The 27280-nt window shown below is 37.7% G+C and overlaps 1 protein-coding gene across 5 annotated transcripts in view; it reads right to left on the reverse strand.

Moving 5' to 3' along the window:
- Positions 1–27280, reverse strand: part of PTPN2 (protein tyrosine phosphatase non-receptor type 2) — an 86215-nt gene that overhangs the window by 30537 nt on the left and 28398 nt on the right. For 4 of the 5 annotated variants that reach the window (XM_059138759.1, XM_059138761.1, XM_059138758.1 and 1 more), the window contains 3 exons: positions 13393–13493; positions 8345–8443; positions 4333–4470 (listed from right to left, as the gene is read on the reverse strand). In XM_059138759.1, the coding sequence (XP_058994742.1) occupies positions 4333–4470; positions 8345–8443; positions 13393–13493 (338 nt within the window). The remainder of the gene's footprint in view (positions 1–4332; positions 4471–8344; positions 8444–13392; positions 13494–27280) is intronic. The other variant, XM_059138760.1, reaches the window with a different exon arrangement.

Here is a 27280-nt window from a genome sequence, read left to right on the forward strand (position 1 = left end):
CAAAACTGGTGGAAGCCCACTTTCCTTCTCCCAGGTCATCAAGTCCCATCAGTCCTCCTGTGACACCCAACTGGCCTCTCCATCCCCTCTCAATGCTGACCTCACACCCCATGGACACCTGGTTGCATCTGCAATTACATGGCAGTCCCCATCTGCACATGCCTGCCAAATCTTCTCTGTAAACACTGCCTTATGCACACCACTCTATGCATAAAATGTCAGTGGTTCACTCTTCTTTTTAAGGCAAAATGTTACTTAGATATTTTGAAGGAGAATTCTATTCTTGAATAAGGATATCTAATTCATTATATATGGAGGCCAGGAAAATAAGCTAGGAACTGAGTAGGTGTAAGACTAGGGGTGACAGCCAGGCTTATGGCAATTTAAGTGTATGCTACCTAAAGCCATTCAAATTCAAGTTAACTACTATTTTATACAGACAGATAAGATTATAAATTTTCTAATTATTACAAAGAAATCTACAAGGCTCTTTGGTCCTAGGCCCAATTATTTTCACACTTTGGGCATTTACAGAAATACCAAGATTATGTTTCCAAGACTTTCATCATAAGCCCAATTTTGTCATCTGTAAAAACAGTACTTACCTTACAAGGCATAAACGAAAGGAGTATTTCTCAAACATTATTGAGGCATTAATGAGGAATAAATGAAACCGTGAATGTGAAGTGCCCAACCTATGCCTGCATATGGTAAATACTTAACAGATACCTTTTCTGAAGCAATTACACGAATTGTCTCTATTGTAGCCCCTAATAAGCTCCAATCGTAAACCTCTCCACATTTTCAACTATTTAACTTATTATTTCCTCTACACCAAGGAGTAGCAAAGTTTGTGAACTCTATCTCCTAAATACAAATTTATATGAGATCTGTAGCTCACCATAAGTGCCTTAGTTCAATCCCTCATCAGTTTTTGCCAGGATCATTATACAGTCTGTATTAAATATTTAGTTACTGTAATTCATTCTGAAAGATGAACTCATCAGATCAGGAGGAGAGGAGAGTGACAGAAACAGGTAGGCATGGGGCTTGCATTCTGAGGGAGAAAAGCAATACATGGAGGTGTGAGCCCCCAGGGCTCAGCCTTTTTGAGAAGTGTAGGGCCGTTAGCAAGAACAAACACTGAGTATCTAGACAAGGAGGAAGGACCAGTCTGGGCCCAGTCCTGGACTTCTGCATTGGCCACAGAAAGGGTTTTTTAGAGCAAAGTGGAAGGATCACGCCTGTGTTTTAGAATGTGTTTTCAATCGGTGCAATGGCAGAGGGAAGCACGAAGGTAACAGGTAAGGACTCGATCCACAGGGAGCTGAACACCTTGTTATGGAGTCAAAGTACAAAGTACCAAATAAGCCAGTAAAATGGTAAGATTTAAATTATGGAGAGAAGTGTTAAAGATTACAGCTATTAGGAAGGAATGCGTCACAGATAAACGAAGAAAGCCCTAACCAAGAAATGGGCCACAAGGTGGTCCCGAAGGGCATGCAGGATATAAATAGGCAGAGAAGAGAGGATGACATTCCAGGTGGGATAAACTGTTCAGACTATTTTGAATCAAATCCCAGACGAGCATGATAATAATTAGGCACTCATCCTGTTCTGGGCAAATCTACAGGGACAGAGAAACAGAAGGCGGCCAGCATTACAATAGTATTCCTGGAACTTGATAAACATAAAGCCAGCCAACAATATTATGGAAAATAGTGAAGGGCAACTAAAAAGAAAATCCTGAAAGACAAATAAGCACTCAAGATGACCTTACATTTTTAAAAGCCCTGCAAAACCTTCCCCGTAGCTGAAGCCACAGGGCCACTTCAAAAGCAGAGATGGAGTCTCTTCATTCAAAGAGCAGGGACCACACAGACCCACTGCTTTGGCCCCAGACCCGTTAATACATACAAGTCACACTCCTTTAGCAGCAGACTGGTTCTCTGCAGCTCAGGGTGAGGTTGGTGACCTCTCCCCAGCTGCAGCATCACCATTCTCACTTGTTTGGTATTTCTTTCTCCCTCAACTTATTCTTCTCGACTGCCCTTGCTCCTGTAGTCCTTCCCAATTCACTGATAGGACAAAGGAAACAGATGCACACAACTAAAGCTACTAATCGTTAATTCTGCATGGAGTCTTAGGCCTGTTATAGCATTAATTCCCTTGATCCTTATAGCAACCCTCTGAGGCACATGGTCCTTATCCTCATTCTGTAGATGAGAAATTGATGCACGAGGGTAAATAGTGGGACCAGCCACACAGCCAGGAGGCATACACTGGGGATTTCAACTCAGGCATTCTGGATCCAGAGTGGAAATACTTAACCAAATGCAATTCTGCTTCTCATGCTGAAATGCTACTTTGTTCTTCTAACATCCCTAGTTCTTAATAAAGATTGTAAGGTAGAATGTAAGCATACTGTTGCTATTAATTATGGTGGATTCTGAACCCAGGCCAATAAGAAATCACTCAGACACTAACAACTGAAATAGTGGTTGGCCAGTTCACAGAAAGATGCTTTAGAACCAAGAGTCTTCCTTTACTAGGACAATTAGCATGTTTTCAAAAGACTTAGCTCCATGTCATTCCAAGTCAAGAGATCTGGATTTGAGTTCTGGCCTGTCACTTATTAGCTGAGTAATCTATTTACAGGAAAAATCTTATAATCTGAACGGATTATAGGTTTTTTAAAAATACTGAAAATATGGAAATATTAAAAATATTTACTCTATGACATTATAGGAAGACTGGGGGTCAAATCATATATATGTAAAAGTGCTTGGCAAAATGATAAACAAGAGACAAAACTCATTTTATTATGAAGCTATTATCAACTCTTAATTAGGATAGGTGTCAGAAACAGGGAAAAACATCTATGACCTTCTCCATTCAAGTAAGTTTTCATGCCAGAAGCAGAGGAGGTACCTGGGATAAATACCAAGAGAAGATGATTCGAAGAACCATGGGAAGTTTATAGAAAAGCATTCCGTTTCTGGGAATGAGTACTGCACAGGCTAGTGTCAAACAGTTGCTGATGTAGGTCAGGGCAGCTTAAGACATATGTAAATGGAACAGTTGGTACAAAAAACTACAATAAGAGAAATTTATAAATAAATTTAAGTCTTGTAATTCCCAACCTTAAGACTCCTTAGATAACCTAAGAGATCGCATAAAAAGCTTAGTTATGGATGTCATGGGAAACTGGGCCTCAGCCCTCAACACTGTGCACCTGTCCTTATAGTATGCCGCAAAAACAGAGGCATTCCAAGAGATCAACCATAAAATGTTTTTCTTCATCTCTAAAAGTGTGTGTGTGTGTATGCACTTTATATAGCCCCTCCTATAAAACTTTTTTTGGTCAATGATCCCATGTTAATCATTTCATTCAGTTAATGGTTAATTAAAACAGTATCTCACTATACAGATTAGATACATTCCTGAAATCATTTTTTGGCAAACAAACATTTTCCTATTTTCTAGTTTTCCTACCTCCTAAGAGCATATTATATTTTCCAGTTATCCTGATTACAACACAAAGAAGACATGTAGGTGGTAAAAGGGGGAGAAATGCCTTAATCCATAACTTGACAACAGCTGGTTCATAATCCACCATGTACGTGTAGCTCAACCAAGTAAGCAGGAACAATTCTCATATTTCTGGAAAAGATCCCAATAAATGTTCTTGGGACCATATGCTAAATTTATTTCACCATTTTCCAAAATTCAGGAAGGACAAATTTCTCTGTGGTCAATCATCTGAATTAACAACATTCCACTAAGTGATTTTCTTGACTTGCCTGCCACTCTCAGAAGCACCAAGTGCTGCCATGTTTCCTGGGCACCTATTCTACATTAGGTGGCTTGCGTACACATCTTCCTTTGATCTCCGGGACAGCCCTGAGAGGGCACTATTACAGTGTCAGCTTTACAGATAAGGAAAGGGTGAGGGATGTTGAGCAACAGGGTCCAGGGACATTTCTACTAAACAAAAGATTTGAATCCAGGTTTTGAATCCAATTCAAAATTCAAATCCAGGATCTGAATCCAGGTTAGCTTGATTGTAAAGCTCTCTCTCTTCATCCTATCTTCAATCCTCATATATCAACCTGAACTTCAAAATCCTTTGTTTCTAAGGTTTTCTCTCAAGGGTCCTCAGAGAGCTACCACATGCAGGAAACACAATGTAAACCCTACGGTTATGACTATATACTATTTTAGATACTATCAAAGTGTATGTATAGCCCCAAACTTCAAATCTAATCACAAAAAAATAATTCTGAAAACCAGCAATATAAGGTCCAATCTTTTGGGCATGAAGAGTCTTACATTGATATTTTCTAACTGCAGTAGATGTACTGTATAATATGACTTCACATCTTCTGACAAGAACTTCACACTGAATCCTGTTTCTTTAAACAGCATCTCTCGATCATCTTTTGTCGGCCAGTATTGTGCACATTTAACCTAAATTTAAGGATATGTAGATATTAGTTCATAGACATTATGTAACTCTTAAAAAGCTGGGAATGGAAGACAAACCACCCACATACATGTTACATTTTTTTCAAGTACCCAAATCTATGAACAACTGTACTATATTTGATGATCAATGTATTTTAATAAGATTGGCATTTTATAAAAGCAGATCTGTACTATAAGTTACTATAACTTATAGTAAAAAAAAGCCATCAACAGATACATTCATAAAAGTGAATCTGTCAGTTCTAAAGCATGATAACCTATATTTTAACATCATACTGGCATTCACTTTACATTTCTAAAATTATCAACCTATTGAAAGAATCTTTTCTTCAAACAGTATTGAAAAGGTTTTATTTTATAAGTATTTTCTACAAATACCTATGAATCTGCTACCAAATACTACTTACCTAGAAATAACAAAATTAAGTCAGGGGAATGAATCAGAATGTAAGTCTCCTTAGGGGTGCCTGGGTGGCTCAGTCAGTTAAGTATTGGACTTTGGCTCGGGTCATGATCTCAGGGTCCTGGAAAAGAGCCCCGTCTCAGGGCTCCCACTCAGCAGGGAGCATGCTTATCTCTCTCCCTATTCCCTTCCTCTTGATTATGCTCTCTCCCTCTCTCTAATAAATAGGATCTTTAAAAAAAGAATAAGAAGATAAGCCCTCTTTATCTAGAGTTAGTATACTTTGGCAAAGCTACTAATATGGAATTCCTATTTGTAACGATAAAAGCATCTTCCCAAAAGCCAAATTATGTGGCAAGGTGAGATAAAGAGCCTTTATTAGGGGGAAAAAAAACCCACAAAAATATCCTTATAAAATATGGTAATTTCTTCTTTTCTAAATTCCAAACAGTAACACCACCTCCAAACAAATAATTACTATAAGCTGATACTTCCAAGGGTGCTAAAAGACATTTTAAATATGATCCAAGAAGTGAAAGAGCATAAGTGAGAACAACTCAGGAATGCAGTGATAGGAAACAGAAAAAAAATCAGGAATCAAAGAACACATCATTTCAGAAAGACTAAACTAAAAGGAACAGAGGCATGAATAAGCACATCAGATAATGTCCTAGGAAAAAAAGAAAAGGAAAAGGAAGACATTTCTTAAATAAAAAAGAAATGGAGTGAAAGACAGGAGTTAAGAGAAAGTGACAAATATAAAAATAAGCAAAGAAAATCTAGTGTATCACAGGAGGACCCAAAGAAGAACACTAAAGCAAGCAAAGAGTAAATACTAACAAGTAAAATGAATACAATTTAAAGAACATACTATGCATCTGGAAAAACTGACCCAGAATAACCAACACTTAAGACATATTTTGGTAAAATTAACGGGATTTGAAGGAGAAAAAAAAAAAAGCTTTTGGGGTAACCTAGATAAAAAAGAACACATGACTTACAAAGGAAATAAAATCAGATATCCAATTGACTTTGTCAGTAATCTGTAATGCCAAAAGGAAATGGGAGTAATGTATTTAAGTTGCTCAAAGAAAAGCAAATGTGAGCCAAGATTTTATATCCTGCCAAAGTGACTTTTAAGCATTAGGACAACACAGTAAACTCTCATCGACAGGTAAGAAATCAGGAACTATAATGCTCATGAGTCCCCTCTTTAGTATGCACTACAGAGTGAGCTACCTACAGAACGACTGGAGAATCATCAGTAAGACCAACAGTGTAAATTAAATATATATTTATATGTAGAAAAAAGATTTTACAAGGGATATAAGACAGAGACCACAGTATAGGTAGGATGTTATATACTTTGACAATGTAGGTAAAGTACAACTTAAAAACAGAACACAAAAAACACAAAAAATTCAGAACTTATTCAGTAATTATTTTGGTGACGGAGTTGATACTCTTATTATGAGTATTTTTGGTATTTAACATGGGAAAAAGTAAATGAGTCATTATAAAATATTCTTTATCCGTTGTGTCTTTGAGAAGCTGGATTCATGGTATGGAAAAAGGAGGCAACAGATACAAGATCAAAAGTGTTAAGCCATCCCACTACCACTCTAAATTTGAATTGAAGTATCAGTATGAACCCTTGAAGCATGTTATCTAACACACAAACACATATTTTCTTTAGCTCTGTTCACTAAAAAGCTCTAAAAACAATGATCAACCCAGCATCAGTAAACATTCCTATTTTTATTGTCATCTTGAAATACCATTGTCCAATAAAAGAAACCTTAGAGAAATGGTTGATTCTATGAAGAAGAGGTTAAGGAGTCATTCCAGACAGTAAGAAAATTATTAAAGACTCTTTGGTTTTATCTCTTAGATTTCTGACTCAGAGCCCAACTTGCAGAGATTCCTGCTAGCTAACAGAGAAATAATTCAACTACTAAGACACATAATAACTGCAATGGAGTAAAGTACATCATATATGATTAAATCTAGGAGTTCGTAATAACTGATCCTTCCTGCCCCTGTCCCCACACCAAAAAAATCTAACTGGTCACCTGTTGAGACACTAGGGAATCAACTATTTTGAAAACTGCTTTCCTATATAAAAGTGGTCAACTAACTAGAAGGAAAGTTTCTTTCTTTCTTCTTCTTTTTTTTTTTAAATTAGAGAAGGGGGGCAGGGGAGGGAGAGGAAGAGGGAGAGAGAAACTTAAGCGGACTCTGTGCTGAGCACAGAGCCCAGCATGGGGCTTGATCCCCAAACCCTGAGATCACAACATAAGCCTAAAGCAAGAGTCAGGCGCTTAACTGACTCTGCCCCTAGGCACTTCGAAAGTTTCTTTCTATAGAAGTATTCCAACAAAAATTTAAGAGGGAATGATAAAATTGGAATATCACTATTTTGTGACCCTTAACTAAATAAGGAACTAAGCACTGACCAGCAATGTCTGCTAACAGCATAAAAAGAAAGATAATCAGACATTAGGGGCCTCTTCATAAACAAAGCAGTATCACCCATGAAATAATCTTACCCAGAATTATTAAACTTGAATCTTATGAAGCATCTAGTCCCAACCACCATAAATATCATCTCTAATTTCTAGTGGCAGTCTTATGAATATAGTAATTATACACCAAAAGGAGAGATGAAACTTACAAATCATCTACTTTGCAATGCTGCTCATATTGTTCAAACAATGTCATCATCACTTAATTTTTAAGTCACACTGGAAGCCATGAAAAAGCCACTGTAAACAACTATGCTAACACTGCTAGACATTCTGGTATGTGAATGCCACTCAGGATTAGAAAGAGAGTAGAATAATTTGTACCACCATCGAAAGCCACCAAATATTAATTTAGATAAAAGTAAGAATCAGGAATCTGAAGATCTTAGGCTTGAAGAGCCCTTACTGACAATACTTTCCAATTTGTTTCTTTGACAAAAGAACCTAAAAGTGCAAAAGTTAAAAGATTTAACTAATTAGCTCTGTGTTTAGACAGTACCTCAAGTTTCAATAAATTTATACATTCCCAAACTTATGGTCTCATGACCTAAGAGTCAATAAACATTCATATACGTTAACAAAAACCTGTCACTCAAATCTTTTACAAAATTTTCAAGATTTTGATGATAATAAATTATAGAAATTCTAATAAAGCCTAGGGATTCCAAAGACCTATGTCCCCACTGATCAATGTCTGTTTCACTATATTCACATCTTGGAGAGTAGTGTTGTACAACTATTATTTAAATACTTAAGGCAAGAAAGGAAAAGGATACACTACTTCTGGTCAGGGATACCCTGACCAGAGCCTTTAGCAATTCAAGGCCAAAACCAATAAATTAATGAATATCCCAAAGGAAATATGAAAACATTTATGAGCTAATGATACAGGCAGTACACTAATTTGTAAATATTAAGTATTACTCACCGATTCCTTCTCCACAACTCGGTTTAGCATGACAACTGCTTTGGTTTTTTGCTGCCAAACCATGAGCCAGAAATGGCAACCTGTATTAGGAAGTGGACCCTGTAAGAACAGAGAAGAAAAAGGAGGTAAGAGAAAGGAGATGGAACAAGGTTCAAGGAAAATTCCTTCCAAGTATGCTTCTGGTTTAAGAACAATGTACTGAATCATAGTAAGTAAATCATGACTTTAAATCCACTCGAGTTAAAAAGTCAGTCCATACTAGTTGCTTATAAATGATCAAAACTGACTTTTATTGACTTAGGCCAAAAATGAATTTTTTAGGTTATCAGCTGACTTTCAGAGTTGAGGGCTGGAAAGCCAGGCTTCCGTGGGAACCAATGTCAAGGCAAGATTCTGCTCAAAGGAGTCTGCCTGGGACAATGCTCCTGACCCTGGCACTACCACCACTTCCCTTTGCTGGCATCGCCATACGAAGATGGCTATAGCAGTCATGCATAACCTTTCAACAAACCAGAGTCAAAATATGGGCAGGAATATCTGACTGGTCATGTTCTAGCTGCAAAGAAAATTTCTGTCCCTTTCAGCTTTCACAGCAGGAAGAGAGGCCTTGCCTGCCATGGATCATGGCAGTCCTACAAAACAGGAAATCTGTGCCATCACTGGCCAACCAACCACCCCAAGTGAACCAGAAAAAGATTTCCAGAAAAAGCGGAAATTTCAAAGTGCCTGTAGCTGTTAATCTACAAAACCACAGCATGTGCGACCTCAATAGAAGACTTAAAAGAGGCAATGGTTCATATTATGGGGGGGAGGGTCAAATCCAATTATCCTCACATTTTACTTAATGAGAGCACAGGGCAGAAGAAAGGGCAAATAAGAGATGAAAAGGCCAGAGTCAAATTATAAGTTATTTTACAGGTGAAAATGAATGAGGTTCTCCGCAACTAACGGCCAAGTCAGCAAGCACTCTCCTCACAGGGCAGGGGAGGGGCAGCTTCAGGGGCTGGAGGCCAGGTCTCCTGGAACTTCAGCTTCCCATGACAAACAAGGTGATTCACGTGGTTTGAGGCTGAAAGTATCTTTTACGCAGTTGTATTCCCTGGTTTATAGCAGATTCCTTATTAATATTATTTAAATTATAAACTCCAAGCTTCTAAATTATAAAAAGGCCAGAAATCCACTCAGAATCCTGAGTAACGACAACCAAATATTTGAAGATCCTGTTCTCCTCACTCAATGGATATTATCTATTACTTGATCTACTTCTAAAACAAAATGAAGTGAGAAAATCACCAGTTAAAATGAATGCCTTTTCTTTCATTTAGAAAAATGGATCTATCCATTCAGCAGAGAAATCACTCATTAGTGTGTATACATATGGAAACACAAAACACATTCTGTCAGTGGTTCTAAGGTCGTAGTGTGGGTTATTTCTCAGCTCTTCCACCTACAAGCAATACTAACAGTTTTTATTGTTTGTTGTGAAGTGGAGATTTACAGCAAGGAATGATTATATATGTGTGTGTGTGTGTGTATATATAAATTTTTTTTTATTTTAAAAATTCAGAGGACCAGTGCCTGGGTGGCTCGATCAATTAAGCATCTGTCCTTAGCTTAGGTCATGGTTCCAGGGTCCTGGGATCGAGCCCCGCAGCAGGCTCCCTGAAGCAGATGGGAAGCCGGCTTCTCCCTCTCCCACTCCCCCTGCCTGTGTTAGCTCTCTCACTGTGTCTCTCTCTGTCAAATAAATAAAATCTTTAAAAAAAATTTTTTTTTTCAGAGGAAAAAGGTGACAAAAAGAAGCAACAAACGACAATTAGAATAGCTAAGGTTTTAACAAACATTTAGCATCTCTAGTTTTGTGTCCTATAAAATATCCCCAGCCTTCAAAGAGCTTTCTAAGAGGCAAGGAGAAGTCCTTGTTCTACTAACTGAAACATATCAAGCACCACCAGAGCGAGGGGTAAACCATCAGATCTTCCCAAGTAGGGAGGACGGTACAATAGAGCCTTAAAAATGAGGAAGAACTAATACTGGGAGGCATCATAGAAGGACAGGGAGCAAGCCAGGGTCCATTCCAAGAATAAGACAAGGCACGTGCAAGTATAGGGTACATTTGGGAGAGAAAAGGAATCAATGAGGGCAAAGTATAGGTAAGTATGCAGTAGGAAACCGCACCTGTAGAGTGTGGAGGGTCGAATGCAGGAAACAGTCACCAAACTTTTTAAGAAGTAAAGTGATATGATCAGATTTGTATGTTACAAAAATAACTCTGGAGGCACTGCTAAAAAGACAGGTTAGGAAGGGAGGGACTGGTAGCAAGGAAATAAATTAAAAAGCAATTGCATTAGGATTTGGTAGAAGGTGAGCATAGCTTTCACCTATGTGTGAAAAACAGGAAGGGAGCTGGCTTGGTTTAAAAAAAGAAAAAAAGAAAGAAAAAGAAAAAGAAGAGTTAGATGTAGAAAATACAGAATTTGTGATGTAAATGAGTCATCTGGATAAAAATATCCAGTGAAGACCTGGAATATATAGGGGGAAAATTCAGGAAAGAATAAAAAAGCTAAAGACAGCCTTCCGAGTCCTCCAGCTCTAAATGCGGGAACTCTATCAGGACACACAGCACAGTCCAATAGATACAGGGCACTTAAACACAATTTGTAAGCATTTTTCTTTATTACGATGGGATTTACAATATTTTATAAGAGGACTATTACTACTACTATTACTACTACTAATAAAAAGCAGTAACACATGCCACAACAAATAATCCATGGAGGGCTTACCACAGTATCAGGAACTATAAAAATTTCTCTTAGCACTGTTTCAGAGATAATATAGGTAGACTTAGGCTTGGGGAGTTAGGTAGCTTGTCCAAAGTCACACAGTAATCTTATAGTAGGAGAGCTGAATGATTAAGAATATGACCCATGGAGCCAAAGGGACTTCAAATCTGGCTTCACTCACTTGTTGCATGGGCTTGGTAAAGTTGTTTAATGTTCCTGGTCTCTTTAGATAATTCCTCGTGCATAATACCAGTGTTTACCAGAGAGAGTTATTTTGAACCTTAAATTATACAAAACACACAAAGTATACAATAAGGTTACAAAATTGCTAGCTGTTACTAATTTTATTTCCTACTATGATGTAAAATAAAGTTCCTAACAAGGTTTTATTTAACGTCTATTTAATTTTTTTAAAAGATTTTAAGAGGGGGGGGTGGGGCAGTTGGAGAGGGAAAAAAGAGAATCTCAAGCAGATGCCATGCTCAGCACGGACCCCAACATGGAGCTGGATCTCAGGATCCTGAGATCAGGACCTGAGCTGAAATCAAGAGTCAGATGCTTAACTGACTGAGCTACTCAGGTGCCCCACTGCCCGTTTTATTTAAATAATGCCTACCACACAGTAGATACTCAATAAATCTTTGTCAGATGAATGAATGCCTAATGAAGTAGTTGGACAGGATTTGGGTACAGATGCTGTGAATCCAGTGTCTATATTCTCTTAAGATACAAACATTGAACACACAGTTTCCGTGAGTCGAAGTCTCAGATGTAGACTGAAAGGGGGGGAATAAACTCCTAAATCAGAAACCTGAGAAGGACCTAAAAAATTTAGGATTATGAGAAAAAAAGAACAAATATACAAGACTGGGGGAAAAGGGAGAGAGAGAGAGAGAGAGAGAAAGAAGTGGGGAGGGATCTAGGGTAATTATTCTTTCCTATATTTGAACAGGATAGGTTTTTTTCAAACAGAAGGGAAACTGAAATTCTAAAAAACGAGTTTATTAAAAATGTCATAAATCCTCACAAGAAAAACTCCGAATATTACAAAAAGGCAGAAAACAATAAAGTTTGATTATTCCTAATTCTTAGAAATAACCAATATTAATGCTGTATGTGTAATTTATTTAGCCAATCCCTCACAGATTATTTGTCCTATTATTTCTGGTCCTGTGCTATTAAAACTAAGTTCAATAAACACCTTCACATTTATCTTTATGTCTGTACATATTTAACTACTGAGTATTATAAACTTTTAAATCTCTGCCATTTTCACTGGTAAAAAATGAGAGGTGGCCACTGATTTAAAATGATATTCCTTAATGACTAGAAAAATTACGTATCTTTTCACAGGTATATTGTTTACCCTTATATTCTTCCTTGAACTGTGATTTTATGTTCTTGCCATTTTTTAAAATAGTTTCTCTTTCTCTTTTTTAACATATAGCACCTACTTTAAGTAAAATGAAGTAATTATTTTTCATTTCCTGTCAATCAGAAACCGTCCAGTAGAATATCTTTTTACTATATGAAACTGTTGTCTCTTTCAATAACAGGTTATTCTGACTCAACTCAAATATTATGAACATATAGCTTATCTTTTGAATTTAAAAATCATTAACTGGGGGATATAACAACACTACTCATTAAGTCTCTTGTCATTTGATAAAGAGTAGCTGGTGCAGATAAACCAAAATAATTTCTATTTTCAAACAATGAAAGAGTACTAGTGCTGGAATATGGGTGTGGCCAATGTGCCAAGAAGCAACTGGGCATAATGCCACAAGGAACCCTCACGCTTTCTGGCCTTCCAGCCAATATTCTGGGCACCTGGTCTTACTACCCTCACTCTGAGCAAAGGCCAGACATCATCAAAGGCATGTTCATATTCTCTGAAAACGCATGCCAGAGAAAGGGGTTGAGAAGGGCTTTTGGTTATGATAGAGATTAGGTGAAGAGAACTTAACAAAACATTAACAAACATTTTGTATCAGTATAAAGCAAGGAAGATAATTTGCCTTAAAAGAACTAGTGTAAGCCATTCATTAAAGAAATTTCCTTTTTAAAAATAACTTTAATTTCATGTTCACATACATACCTGCAAAATACTGAGATATCTACATTTTACTACAAAATGACAGAAAAAACTGAAATGGCATTTCATTTCCAAAAGAAGTAAAGACATCCTTTTAGCTATGTTTCGAAGCAGACCAACCACAGTAACTGCACCGCAAGGCATTTGCTTGACATCCCATCACTTGCCTGTGTTAAGATGTAACTCCTTTGCGCCTCTTCTATATCAACTAAACTGGCATTTATATAATCATTTTCAGCATTTTGCAGCTTAACACGACTGTGATCATCTGAAACAGAGAATGATAAGCAATTGTCAGTTCAAACTTCTCACTTCTTTTTTACTTTAATAGTAATGTTCTGGGTACTTTTTAAATGATAGAAGAAACAAAGAAAAATAAACTAGCATCAGAGGAGAGTTGAGTCAAGTCCTAAATTATTCTCTTTTTTATGAAGGAAGTATAAAAATGAAACTTGTTGTTTGTTACTGTGGTACTGGAAATGCTTTTGTTTGTAGTAGGTTAGCTACTGTAACAGAAAAATTGACCAAAGAGTAAAATATAGTAACAGAAATAAAGCACCTACCGTCCTAAAAGTAAAAGATTCACTTAGAGTCTTGGTGCCTAAGAACTGATAGGTCTACCTACAAAAAAATCCAAAATGGCCTCAGATAGGTAAGACTGGATCTCCAAAAAAAAAGATTGGATTTCCATGGTAGCTACAGTTCATTTTCTTCATTCAACTGATCTGCATTAAACTATATTTAAATAATTTTCAGTACTTAATTATGTGTAAATTAAGTGTTAAAGATTTTAAAATACAGACGGAATATTCTAATTCTTTTTCTTTCTTTCTTCTTCTTTTTTTTAAGTAGGCCCCATGCCCAATATGGGGCTGGAATTCACAAACCCAAGATTAATAGGAGTTGCATGCTCTGCTGACTGGGCCAGCCACGCGACCTGGAATATTCTAATTCTTTACAGGACAAACAGATAAACAGATCTAGCTTAGATATATTTCTAGCGTTTAAGAGTAAAAATGTCACCATCTTCAACAACATGGATGATCCTACAGGGTATTACACCAATTGAAATAAGTCAGGCAGAAAAAAAAAAAAAAAAGACCATATGACTTCACTTATATGTGGAATCTAAAAAAATAAAACAAAAACAGATGCATAAACCCAGAGAACAAAACCAGTGGCTGTCAGAGAGTAGGAGGGTGGGAAGATGAGCAAAACAGGAGAAGGGGATTAAGAGTTACAAACTTCTGGTTAAAAGTAAATTCCCTGCATGAAAAGTACAGCATAGGGAATATAGTCAATCATATTCTAATAACTTTTCTATGGCAACAGATGGTAATTACACTTATTGTAGTAAGCATTTCAGAATGCATATAAACATTGCATCATTATATTGTACACCTGAAAATAATATAATATTGTATGTCCACTACACATCAATTTTTTAAAAACCTGCCTCAAAATTAAGAAAATGTCATGAATGCTCATAAAAAAAAACCCCAAAATACAACCAAAGCATTAAGTTATGAAGACTACCTATCAGTAAGAAATGAGAGACCTCTGTTTTTAAAAAGTGAACAAGGACAATACACAAAAGACTAATAAATTTGAAAAACATTTATTTAATCTATTAAAGAAATGCAAATTAAAATGAAAAGATAACTTTTTTTTAACTTCAAGATTTTTGGCAAAGTTTTTTTTTTTTTTTTAATGATAATTCCCAGTGCTGTCAAGTCCATATCTAGCCCCTTAGTAAGCACTAGATGAAACTATAACTTTCAGATGCCTCGTTTAGAGTAACAGGTATAAATCCTTCAAAATCCAAGGTTCCCATTTCTGCGAATGAAACCAACGCATATAGCCAGAGACAGACACAGGGATTAACAGTAACACACAAAAGGGGAAATAACACAAATTTCCAAAATGTACAACAATTACAGTATACATGAAAGATGTATTACTTTAATGAAGCCATTAAAAATCATGCTTTATGGTTAAAAAAAGTAAAAATCTCACAGATTTAGAACTTATGCTAATTTAAATATGTAGACTACAAAACTTTACCTTGTTATTTTGATGAAAAAGGAGACGTTTTCTCAGGGAGAGAAAGTACATGTGTAATAACACAGTTAACACTGGCTTAGTATCCTAAATACACAACTGGCAGAAGAATGTAACCGAATTATAAACTGAACACATTGGATTTTTAACTCTGGAGAATACCTTCAATTTAAACTGCTTTCCTGAAGGAAATTTATACTAAATATCCTTTTTCCCCCCACTTTTTAAACTTAAAACAAAACCTGTTTACATTATCTCCATTTGAAAGAAAAGGGTAAATGGCTACAGTTTCACACATCAATTTATCTGAGATGTTTCTGCTGGACTGAACCCAAGACCTCTGTAAATATTACATGTCATTTGCCAACAGGAAAAACTAAGATCTTGTTATAGTAAATCACTTATACTAGTGTTCTCGGAAAGATGATGTCAGCAAGCACTTTTTTTTTTAAACACTTTTTTTTTAACAGCTTAATCACCCTTTAACAGTTAAATTACGAGAGCTGGTAAAAAGGTCAGCTACCTAATTAGCAAAACAAAGGCCATATATCTCCTAGATAACACTGATAAAGCAGGAGAATGTCCCCTTGTAGAATGCCACACCATCCCTAAAATTCGTGTTCCACTAGAATAGAATACCAAAGGAATGTATTTCCTCATGTTGTAATCACAGAAAGAACCCAAACCCCAAAGGTTAATCCTATCTATTGCACAAGTGAGAAAAGCAATTTGCCCAACAGAAGCAAGAATCCATAAAAACCAGGAAAGTTCCTCTCCAGGGCGCTGGGAATGGAGTTATCTTACAGGTGGCCTCCGATGTTCTGCAGAAAAGAACCCCAGAGAAAAACCTTTGGCAGTTTATACCCTTGCCCTCAGGACCTTGAACTAGAATTCAGTTATTTTCCCGCTAGCTTTAAAATCTACACCAGCAGTCACTCCAATACATTGAAAACACCGAATCACACAGTGGTAAAAGCACAAACACATTTCCTGGAGCCCCAGTGACTGACCAAAGGGAGCCGAGTGTTACTTAAAAGACACCCAGGGTCCTACAGAGTCTGGCCCCAAAATGGTGGGCTTGCTTCCCTTTCACATTTATTTATACAGTCAACAAAAGCAAAGGAACACTGAGAATTTTCTCAGGAAAAAATTTTTAAATTTTGCCAGCAGATTAAGACCGAAAAATGAAGGTACTCCTTGGGAAAACTCTCTAGCTACTTAGAACTGGCTACAGATGTTGGTTGAACCTATATTTTCATCTCACGACTAATTAGAAACAAAACTCTGAAATTCATCCACATTATCAGAAATTTATTTTAATTCTTCTGCTTTATTAAGAAGATTAATAAAAACTTTAAACCATATTTAACATTCTGATTCCACAGGGGAAAAAAGAGAGTTTCTAGTGTTAACTAAAATATAACATGTTAAAACTATCTACAAAGATAGTAACTTAGTAACTATACAGTACATTTCAGGAAGTGAAACTATCAAAGCCTTTTTATGAGAAATTGTGACTTTATGATTTATATTCTCTAGCAAAGATTACAGACAATGGCTTGTCTCCAATTAGGAATCATCACTTCATGTATGGCTTAAAATATCTGTGAGAGCAGACACACGTCCCCTCACAACCTGGGAGTCAAACGTCCCCTTTCTCTCTGCCCTATTACTATCAGTCAGCCCAAAACCTGTGAAGTGTTCATTTCAAAACAGAGTTCTGACTTCTGAATTAGTATAAAAAAATAAAACATACAAACACTGGAAAGTTAAATGCTTTCTCCTCTGCCAGAGTTTATTCTGCCCAGAAACCTCTGAAATGAGATTATTAAAGAGTCCCATAACCCCTGGGCTCTGAGTATTAAGTCCCAAAGCCCCCAGTACTTTACCATCATTCTAAGTAAGGATATGGTTATCTCCCTCTTTCCTAATTTTTTTTTTTTTGGAAGATTTTATTTATTTATTTGACAGACAGAGATCACTAGTAGGCAGAGAGGCAGGCAGAGAGAGAGGAAGGGAAGCAGGCTCCCTACCGAGCTCTGTCCCTGGACCCTGAGATCATGACCTGAGCTGAAGGCAGAGGCTTAACCCACTGAGCCACCCAGGCACCCCCCTCTTTCCTATTTTTAAAAAAATTCAGAAAAGGGAGAAAAATGAAGACAGTTCAAACTATGCTACATGAGATACCCAAAAATAATCACAGGAAATCTTATTTCTCAACATCTAGTAATACCAAAAGCTGAACTATCAAGAATGTATATATGTACATATATATATATATTTTAAATGGGGACACATCTGTTCTTAATTCTTGTCACCAAATGAATGAAGAAACGCAATATCCAATAGAATTGTAGCTTGTAAATTGGATAAACATTGAGCAAACTTCTGATGAATATTCCCTTCACCTCCCACCCTCAAACAGTATGTTTTCTGAGAAATGGTTTCATCTGTCAAGAAATGACGTGCTAGTTGTGGCCTGAGCTGACAATACAGATTAGCTTCCTCTTTCAATAATGTCACAATAAGCTTTTTTTTTTTTTTTTTTTTTTAAATCACCCCTTACCTCCTTCACTGGTTCACCTTTTATCATTATTGTAAGAAGATCTCCTTTTTGAAAAGTTTTCCAGGTCAAACAGGAAAAAGGATTCACACTCATAACCATCCTCCTAGGTTACACCAAGGCAGAGATACACAATCATTATCATCAACTGGGCAAGGAGAAGACCAGTTCCATTAGTACAGCAGTGAAAGACTTTCACCTCTAATTCTTCTGTTCTCAACCAGAGGGAAACCATAAGTTTTCAAAGACTAATATCTATATTTTATATGTTACCTCCCTGTAAGAATGCAAAGCATTTCATAGATATGTTGACCCTCTTTGACTCTGCAAGTTAAATATTTGAGGCATAAATATTAATATTCTCTCTTGAATCAAGCAACAAGCCAAAAGCAAAGCTAGAACTAAAATCCAAGTCACCATACATGCACTACCATAATAATGAAGAAACACACACCTTAGTAAACACAGAGTATTGACATTTCAATTGTTTCTTTTGAAAATAAAACTCAATTTGGTGAATAGTTCCTTTATTAATGACATAACCAACTACAACCACTGTAGAATGCAGTGCCTAGAATGTGTCAGGTACTGTATGACACACCTTGCAAAATTTCTGCAACAATCTTCACAACTCTATGAAGTTGACATTATCATGCTCATTTTACTGACACTCGGAACATCAAGTCATTACCATATACACACTAGAGAAGCACAAGAGAAAATTCAAACTAGGTTGTATGACTTAAGAGACTACATATTGGGGCGCCTGGGTGGCTCAGTGGGTTAAAGCCTCTGCCGTGGGCTCAGGTCATGATCCCGGGGTCCTGAGACCGAGCACCGCATTGGGCTCTCTGCTCAGTGGGGAGTCTGATTCCCTTCCTCTTTCTCTGCCTACTTGTGATCTCTGTCAAATAAATAAATAAAATCTCTCTTAAAAAAAAAAAAAGAGAGACTACATATTTCCCACACTACATTGTCTGATATGTCCAAGTTGGCTAACAACTTCCATCTTCATCTGTCACACAAACCTCTTTCATGAAGACCTAGACTATGCTCTAAACAGCCTCTCTGAGGGAACCCCCACCATAAAGATCCCTTCTTCACATTTAAATCCTTCAACAACTTTATATACAATTTTAATTGTATGCATCATCAAATGTATTTTAGAAGCCAGCAACAATAACATAAAAATAACACACAATTTATTTAAAGCTTTTTAAAAGAAAAAATTCTAGGAGTGCCTGGGTGGCTCAGTTGGTTGTGTAACCGACTCCTGATCTCAGTTCACTCAGGTCTTCATCTCAGGGTCATGAGTTCATGCCCCACACTGAGCTTAAAAAAATTTTTTTTAAGTTAGAAAAAAGAAAAAAATTCTACTAAGTAGTAATTCCTAGTACCACCTTTATTGGACTATGTATTGTGGAAAGAAAGGTGACCAACTGATGCCTGAGGAGGCTGAGGGAGATGGGCAGGCTTCATTACAAAGATGAAGAAGGAGCACATACACACAAAGGAGTAAAAGGGACTGGTATATCATGAAGGACCAAAAACTGAAAAAGCCTGAAGAAGTCCCAAAACATGCTGAGGCCAGACTCTGAAGAGCCTTGTGTGCTGTGCTCCAGGCATAGGCTACCTCAATGAAGCTCTCTAGAGGACTGAAACAAGCACATTCGATTCCAAGAAAATAACTACCAGCACTAGGGAACATAGACTGCAATAAAAGGAAGATAACTTAACACACTGAGGCACTGACAGTTTAGTCAAGAGACGAGGACAGAACCAAACAGTGGAAGAAATGCAGAGAGTTACAAAGAAGCATGTCCCAGGTACACATCATCACCAATTTGCGAACCAAGCAGGTATTGTTCTAGAAACATCCAGAAAGCTCAATCTTTTTCAAACACTAGGTTGACTATCTGTGATTTCAATCTTTTAGTCCATCAAGATTTTCAGTTCCTAAACTTGCTAGGACACAATGTTAATTGAGTAAATCCAGCTTTCACACATCTCCAAACTGAAAATAGATCTTTAATCTATTCCTAAGAGTCCCTGCAATGAAAAGCACACCTGGGAAGTACCCTTTAAAAATGTGTAAAATCAATTAATCCATTAACGTACTTTGGAACATGGACATCTTTCCTCTTTAATAGTTTGTATAAAATGAGACATACCAAATTTCAATTTATCAGTAAGCACCTCATCATCCTTTAAGGAAAGACAGAGCCTAAAACATGGAAGGTAGAGGGAGTTGGGGGAAAAGTACTTTCCCTACAACCAGAAGTCCATGGGATACCACAGAAACAAAGTAGACCAAATATTTATTAAAATATTTCCATTCGAGGACTGTTCTAAGTACTACTAAGGACCCACCATACCCTTGTGGAGCTCACCTTCTCAGAGAGGGAGATAGCAATAAGCAAAACTACCAAGTAAATCATATTTTACACAGTAACAAATGAGGGGAAGAAGTAGTGTGAAGGGGAACAGTCATGTTGGGAGTGGGACAGGTTGCAATTCTAAATGGGGTGGGCAGGGTGGGCCTCACTGAGACAGTGACATTCAAGCAAAGACTTGGAGGAGGTCAATCATATGACTATTTTGGTTAAGAGTGTTCCAAGCACAGAGTAAATACCTTAAGGCGGTGTGTCTGAGGGACACAACTAATGGAACTTGAGCTACGCAAACAAAGGGAAGAGAAGCAGCCGGCAGTTTAGGTTCAGAGAATCAAGAAAATCTGTATTGATTCATTAGTCTCACCTCATAAATTCAACACAGAGAAAAAGAGTTTGTACTTCCATCTTTTTAGTGTTTACCTAGAAGAGAGTCCTAAACAATTTAGGTTGGCAAGTGTTCAAGCACTGTTGACACAATAAATTCCAGAAAATTTTCATATTCAAATTAAACTATGGTAGAATTTTGTTAGAATAACAAATCACTTTTTTTTTTTTAAGGCTTTATTTATTTGAGAGAGAGAGAGGGTGAGCAGTGGGGAGGGAGAGGGAAAAGCAGACTCCCCAGTGAGCAGGGAGCCCCACGCAGGCTCAATTCCAGGACCCTGAGCCAAAGGCAGACACTTAAGCAGCCAAGCCACCCAGGCGTCCCGAAAGACAAATCACTACTAAACCATTCTGAAACCAACACGGGAGAAAAGATTATGTTAACTGACTAGAAAAGTGACCTAATTCAGCAAAAAACAAAGAGCTCAGACACCTCCAGAGCTTTTCACGGTAGATACCTGGAACTCTGGCAGAGGAAAGAAAGCCAGTGAGGGAAGGCTAAAGGGGCCTAAAAATGTAGATTCCGGTGTCTGTCCTGGCTCTACCAACCAGGGTGACCACAGACACAGCTGTGATTTATTAAAAAAAAGAGTAACCTGCTCCTTGAGAAACAGAATTAGCTTCCAGTGAGACACCACACGCTGTGGTAACCAGAGGTCACTAGTCCCAGTTTTCTTTTAAGATGAGCTGGCTAGACTAGACCAACCCTTCTTAATTATTTTTAATGAATGACCCTCACTTAATATCCTAAAAGCATCTAATACAAAGCTCTTTGAAAAGTCCTATTTCGTCTTAAAAATGCACAGGAACTTAAAAATTCTACTTCATCATGCATCTGTACTTTTAACATATAAGCAACCACACCTCCCTTCCCCTTCTTCTGAGTATAAGCAATGGTCCTGAAAGATGTGCCATGTTTCTCCAAGACATTACTCCAGTGCCTTCCCTACGCACTTCTGCTCTGTCCTCCAGTCCCCTGGGTTAAGCAGTCTACAGCAGAGCTGCCCAAGTGACCAGCTGTGGCTACAGTGGGGACCCTCTGTTAGAAGGCTACTGATATGGCAAGATATTGACCCACTTGGGCCATGGGGCAGCAGCAGCAACGCCCACACTCGCAGCCACCTGCAGCCTTCTGTCAGAGTGACGCGCTCTATAGCCCGGGACCAGGTCATGTTCACCATGTCCTCCCGCTGCCTGTCACAGTACCCTCACCAAGCACCCCATTCAAGAAGCACCAAATTCAGAAACCTGGAATGACACTGGGATAACCCAGACTATACTCCAATTTCCTGTTTTACAGGTACCCATCTGTGTGGGTGTGTACAGTTCTAGGCCATTCGATCACATGTGGAGGTTGTGTAATCACCACCACCACCAAGACATAGTCCTGTTCCATTATCACAAAGATCCTCCGTGCAACCCCTGTAGAGTCACACTCTCCACCAACCCTGTCCCTAACCCATTAATCTGTTTTCCATCTCTATAATCTTATCATTTCAAGAATCCTGTAAAAATGGAATCATACAGTATATAACCTTTGAGACTGGATTTTTTGACTCAGCATGAGTCCTCTGAGACCCACCTGACTTGTTGCATGTTATCAATAGCTCATTTGTTCTTACTGCGGAGTAGGATGCCATGGTATGAACACACTCGTCTGCTAACCACTTCACTCACTGATGGACATTTGGGCTGTTTCCAGTTTGGAGCTATTACAAGGAAAGCTGCTATGCACATTTCATGAATGCATTTCTGTATGGACAGAAGGTTGCAATTCTCTGGGATAAATGCCCAGGAGGGCAATGGCTGGGTTATATAAGGTATAAGAAACTGACAAACTGACAAACAATTTTCCAAAGTGGCCATAGAGTTTCTCACTAGCCTTACAGGAGATCCAGTTTCTGTATTCTTGGAATATTGTGGCCTCATTATTTCAGCTGTTCAAGTGGGTATGTAGCAATCCCTCGCCAACATGGTTTTAATTTTCATTTCCCTAATGGTTTAATCATGTTTCCCTAACAGTTAATGATACTTCCCTAACAGTTAATGATGTTTTTCATATGCTTATGTACTTATCTGCCATCTGTGTTCATAATCGTTTGCCCATTTCCTAATTGTGGACTTCTAGTTAACCACAGTAGAGCCATCCAAATCATAAAATTAGAGATGCCTGGGTGGCTCAGCTGGTTAAGCATCTGCCTTCGGGTTATGATCCTGGGATCAAGTCCTGCATGGGGCTCCTTGCTCAGTGGTGAGTCTGCTTCTCCCCCTGCTTGTGTGCGTGCTCTCTCTGGCAGATAAGTAAGTAAAATCTTTTAAAAAATCATAAAATTAGTAGTGATACTTTACTAACTCAAACCCCATTCAAGTTTCACCAACTGTGATATAAAACCTTTGTTAAAAAAGGATCCAATACAGGATCACATTTCACTTTTTTTTAGAGATTTACTGAGAGAGAGCATGCACATGAAAACTCGAGCATGTAGGCACTGGGAGAGGGGCAGAGGGAGCGTTCTGTACTCACTGCACTCTGTAGGGCAGTTCAGGATTTCAATGTGATGTGTCCCCTTATTGGTCATGATTACTTGTTCAAGGTTGTGTCTGCCAAACTTCTCTGCACAGTTAATACTCCCCTCTTATATTAATCGGTATTTTATAGGAAGGCTTTAAGATTATGTAAATTGTTTGTTCCTCATTAAAGTTTCACCCACCAGGTTTACCATCTATTTCAGCATTTACTACTTGCCATCCTACACTAAGGCAGATCCTTCCTTTCTCCCCATTTATTTTTTTTTAAGATTTTATCTCTTTATTTGACAGAGAGAGATCACAAATAGGCAGAGAGGCAGACAGAGAGAGAGGGAGAAGCGTGTTCCCTTCTGAGGACAGAGTCCGATGTGGGGCTCGATACCAGGACCTGAAATCATGATCTGAGCCGAAGGCAGAGGCTTAACCCACTGAGCCACCCAGGCGCCCCCCCTTCTCCTCATTTATTAATTCATATTTCTTTGTAAGAGTGTAAACCCACCATGGATTCCTATTTTATTCAGCAGGTTAAAATTATTGTTTCTTTCAAATGCTCAAATCACCCCCAGATTTGGCCCATGGGCTTCAAGATGGTTTCTGTGTCCTTTTGACATAGCTTCATCATTTCTTGAACATCCTTACCTTCTGGGACTACAAGAAACATTCCAGGCTACTCTTATACTTTCCCTGCCCTAGCCCTAGAGTCAGACATTTCTTCAAGGAGCCCTTTTCCTCTTAGTGGAGAATGAAATTTAGATACCAAAAGCTAGGCAAGCCCAACGCCAAGAGGGTATCATTGTTCCCAAGATTTCCCAGTGGCCAGGGTTAGGAAATATAAGCATGCACACACACATCTACATTTCTAGGTATCTGTATATCCATATTCACTGAAAATCATGAGTTCATACGCTGATTCACTAATTCTAATCTAACCTCACAGGGTTCACTCCACCTTTCCTTCGTTCTTCAAACACGCCCCCCCCACCCCCACCAAGCATGCTTTCCCCCTTATTTACATGTCTTCCACCTGCTGGTCCCCAACCCCAAGCGCTCTTAGACTGAATTATTCAGAGGAGAGAGGGGAGGCTTAATGATGTCTTTAATACCACCTTTACTATCTTACTATTAGAGATAACAGAAACGAGATATAATTTTTTTAAATATCAATAATGCCCTAACTGAAACATGTAAGAAAATAAATGGAAAGTAGTTTATAAAAGATAATATCTATTTTAATATACATAAATAGTTGAGTAGAAATACATCAGAAGAAAAAAAGCCACCACAAATTTCAAAGTCTTAACAAATAACAAGAAAAACTTTTAGTAAAAAAACTGATATTAGAATGGATTTGAGAATGTGAAATGCACTTGGTCTTCATTTTTAAACTTCAGATGGAATAAGGAAGAATGTTAGCAAATATTTACATAAGAGTTACCATAAAATTTAAGTCCTATCTATATTTTCTCTGATTACTACTATACATAACGTTTATCTAAATCTGCACTAAGATGACAAGTAGATTCCTGTCATGTATAAAGGTCTGTTCTAATAATTCAAAGATCTGCGGTCTTATAATTCTGAGACTACTACAGTGTTTCTTCATAATTCTTTGACTTGCCCGCACATTTTCTGGATTATGAAATAAACAGTATCATCTATAATTATGATGGTTTTAAAACATGTCCACAATTCTTGGTAATTCTTCCATCTACCAGTGGAGCATTAGTCCTCTTCCCTAGAACCTGGACGGCCACTAATGAAAAGAATATGATGGAAGTGAGAAGACTTCTAAGTCTGGGTGGTACAAGGCAATGCAGTTTTCAGCTGGCTCTCTCAGAACGCTCACTCCTGAAACCCAGCTTCTATCTGCACGGAAGTCTAGGTCACAGTCATGGTCCATGTAGGTGTTCCAGCTGACAGCCCACAAATTAGTGATGAAGGCCTCAAAGTGACTCGAGCCCTAGCTACCATCTGAACTACAACTGCAGGAAGACCCTGAGCAAAAATCTCCTGAGTCCAACTAACCCCCAGAATCTGTAAAGACGATAAATGACTGCTGTTGTTTTAAGCCACTGTTTTGGGGAGGTTTGGTACACAGCATCAGATAAAACAGCAAGCTTTGTTTCTTTTTAATTCTAATCTGTATGCTTTTTATTTCTTACTCTTCTTCCTGAAGTGGCTAGGACCTAAAGCATATTAAGAAGAAGCGGTAACAGTGGGCACCCTTATCTTGTTCTTCATTTTTGTTAAATAAAAAAGAAAAGAAAAAGACAGAAAAAGAAAAGGTTTCTCCCATGTTATCATTCAGACTTGTGTTATTATAGGCGTCTCTTAGAGAGTTTATATTAGGTTACAGAAGTTCCCCTCTCTTTCTAATTTGCTATGTGTTTTTTTTTTTTTAAGATTTTATTTATTTATTTGACACAAGTAGAGAGAGATCACAAGTAGGCAGAAAGGCAGGCAAAGAGAAAGGGTGGGGAAAGCAGGCTCCCTGCTGAGCAGAGAGCCCAATGTGGGGCTCAATCCCAGGATCCTGAGATCATGACCTGAGCTGAAGGCAGAGGTTTAACCCACCGAGCCAACCAGGCGCCCCTGTGTTTTGTTTTTAATCACGAACAAGCACTGACTTTAAATAATCTTTCTGCCTCTACTGAAATATTCATGACTTCTTCTCCTTTACCACGTTACTGTGGTGAACCAACATTTTTAAGATTCTCTTATGTTAAAAAAAAAAAAAAAAGATTTTATGTTAAGCCACCCTTATATTCCTAAAATAAACTTACAGACTGCTGTATTCAGTCTGCTAATCTTTACATCTATATTCATGAGAGAGATATGCCTGTAACTTTTATTCTTATTAAACTTTACAGAACTTTGAAAGCCAAACCTGCAAAAGCTCACAGAAAGAACCGGGACCTATTCTTAGCACATTAATTTTTATCATTCTGTTTTAATACATTTAAGACAACATATTTCCTTTTAAGATTTATTTATTTTAGAAAGGGAGTGTGCGAATGAGTGGAGGGAGAGCAGAGGGAGAGAGAATCCTGAAACAAACTCCCCGCTGAGCACACAGCCTGACCTGGGGCTCAAACCCAGGACCCTGAGATCATGACCTGATCAGAATCAAGAGTCAAACATTAACTGACTTGAGCCACCCAGGTGCCCCAAGACAACTTATTTTCTTTGCATTACTGTTTTTCCTGCTTTATTAAAGTTCTGATCAGTAGTATTTTACATATTGTCACTTTTAAGCATTTTAAAATTTCCTTTATGATTTCTTCTTGACCCATAAATTACTTAGAAATCTTTAAATCTCCAAATTTATGTGACTTTTTATCTTTTTATTAATAATCTATAATTTAATTGCTTTCTGGTCAAAGAACATGGCCCGTAAGACAGCAATTCTTAAACTATTAAGATTTACTTTACAGCCAAGTCGGTGTTCCATTTTTTATAAATAGTCCAAAGTCCAAGAAGAAAATGTATTCTCTAATTGTTGGACTCTCTATATTGTTCTTATTAAATTAAGCTTAACTGTGTGGTTAAACCTTTTATTTCTTTACTAATATTCTGTCTTATTAAAAGGCCATTAACATGGAATTATCTATTTCTTCCTGTAATTCTATTCACTTTTGCTTAATATATCTTGAGGTTATTTTATTGTTACACAAATATATTTATTATCAAAATCTCAGGGCTAATACTGGCATTTGCACTTGGAGCAGCTATACCATTTGCTGAGGTGTTTGTTTGTTTTAGGAGGTGGGGAAGCAAAGGAGGTTTGGAAGTTTTCCTTACTTTCCCCTCACCTAGTAACTTTCTATTTTTTAAAAAAGATTTTATTCATTTATTTATTTGAGAGAGAATGATGTAAGGGGACTGTTTAAAAACACAGATTTCCCGGGCGCCCGGGTGGCTCAGTGGGTTAAGCCGCTGCCTTCGGCTCGGGTCATGATCTCAGGGTCCTGGGATCGAGTCCCGCATCGGGCTCTCTGCTCAGCAGGGAACCTGCTTCCCTTCCTCTCTCTCTGCCTGCCTCTCTGCCTACTTGTGATCTCTCTCTCTGTCAAATAAATAAATAAAATCTTTAAAAAAACACAAAACACAGATTTCCAGACCTAC

Source organism: Mustela lutreola, chromosome 11 (genome assembly GCF_030435805.1).
Source record: "Mustela lutreola isolate mMusLut2 chromosome 11, mMusLut2.pri, whole genome shotgun sequence".
Classification (NCBI taxonomy): Eukaryota; Metazoa; Chordata; class Mammalia; order Carnivora; family Mustelidae; genus Mustela; species Mustela lutreola.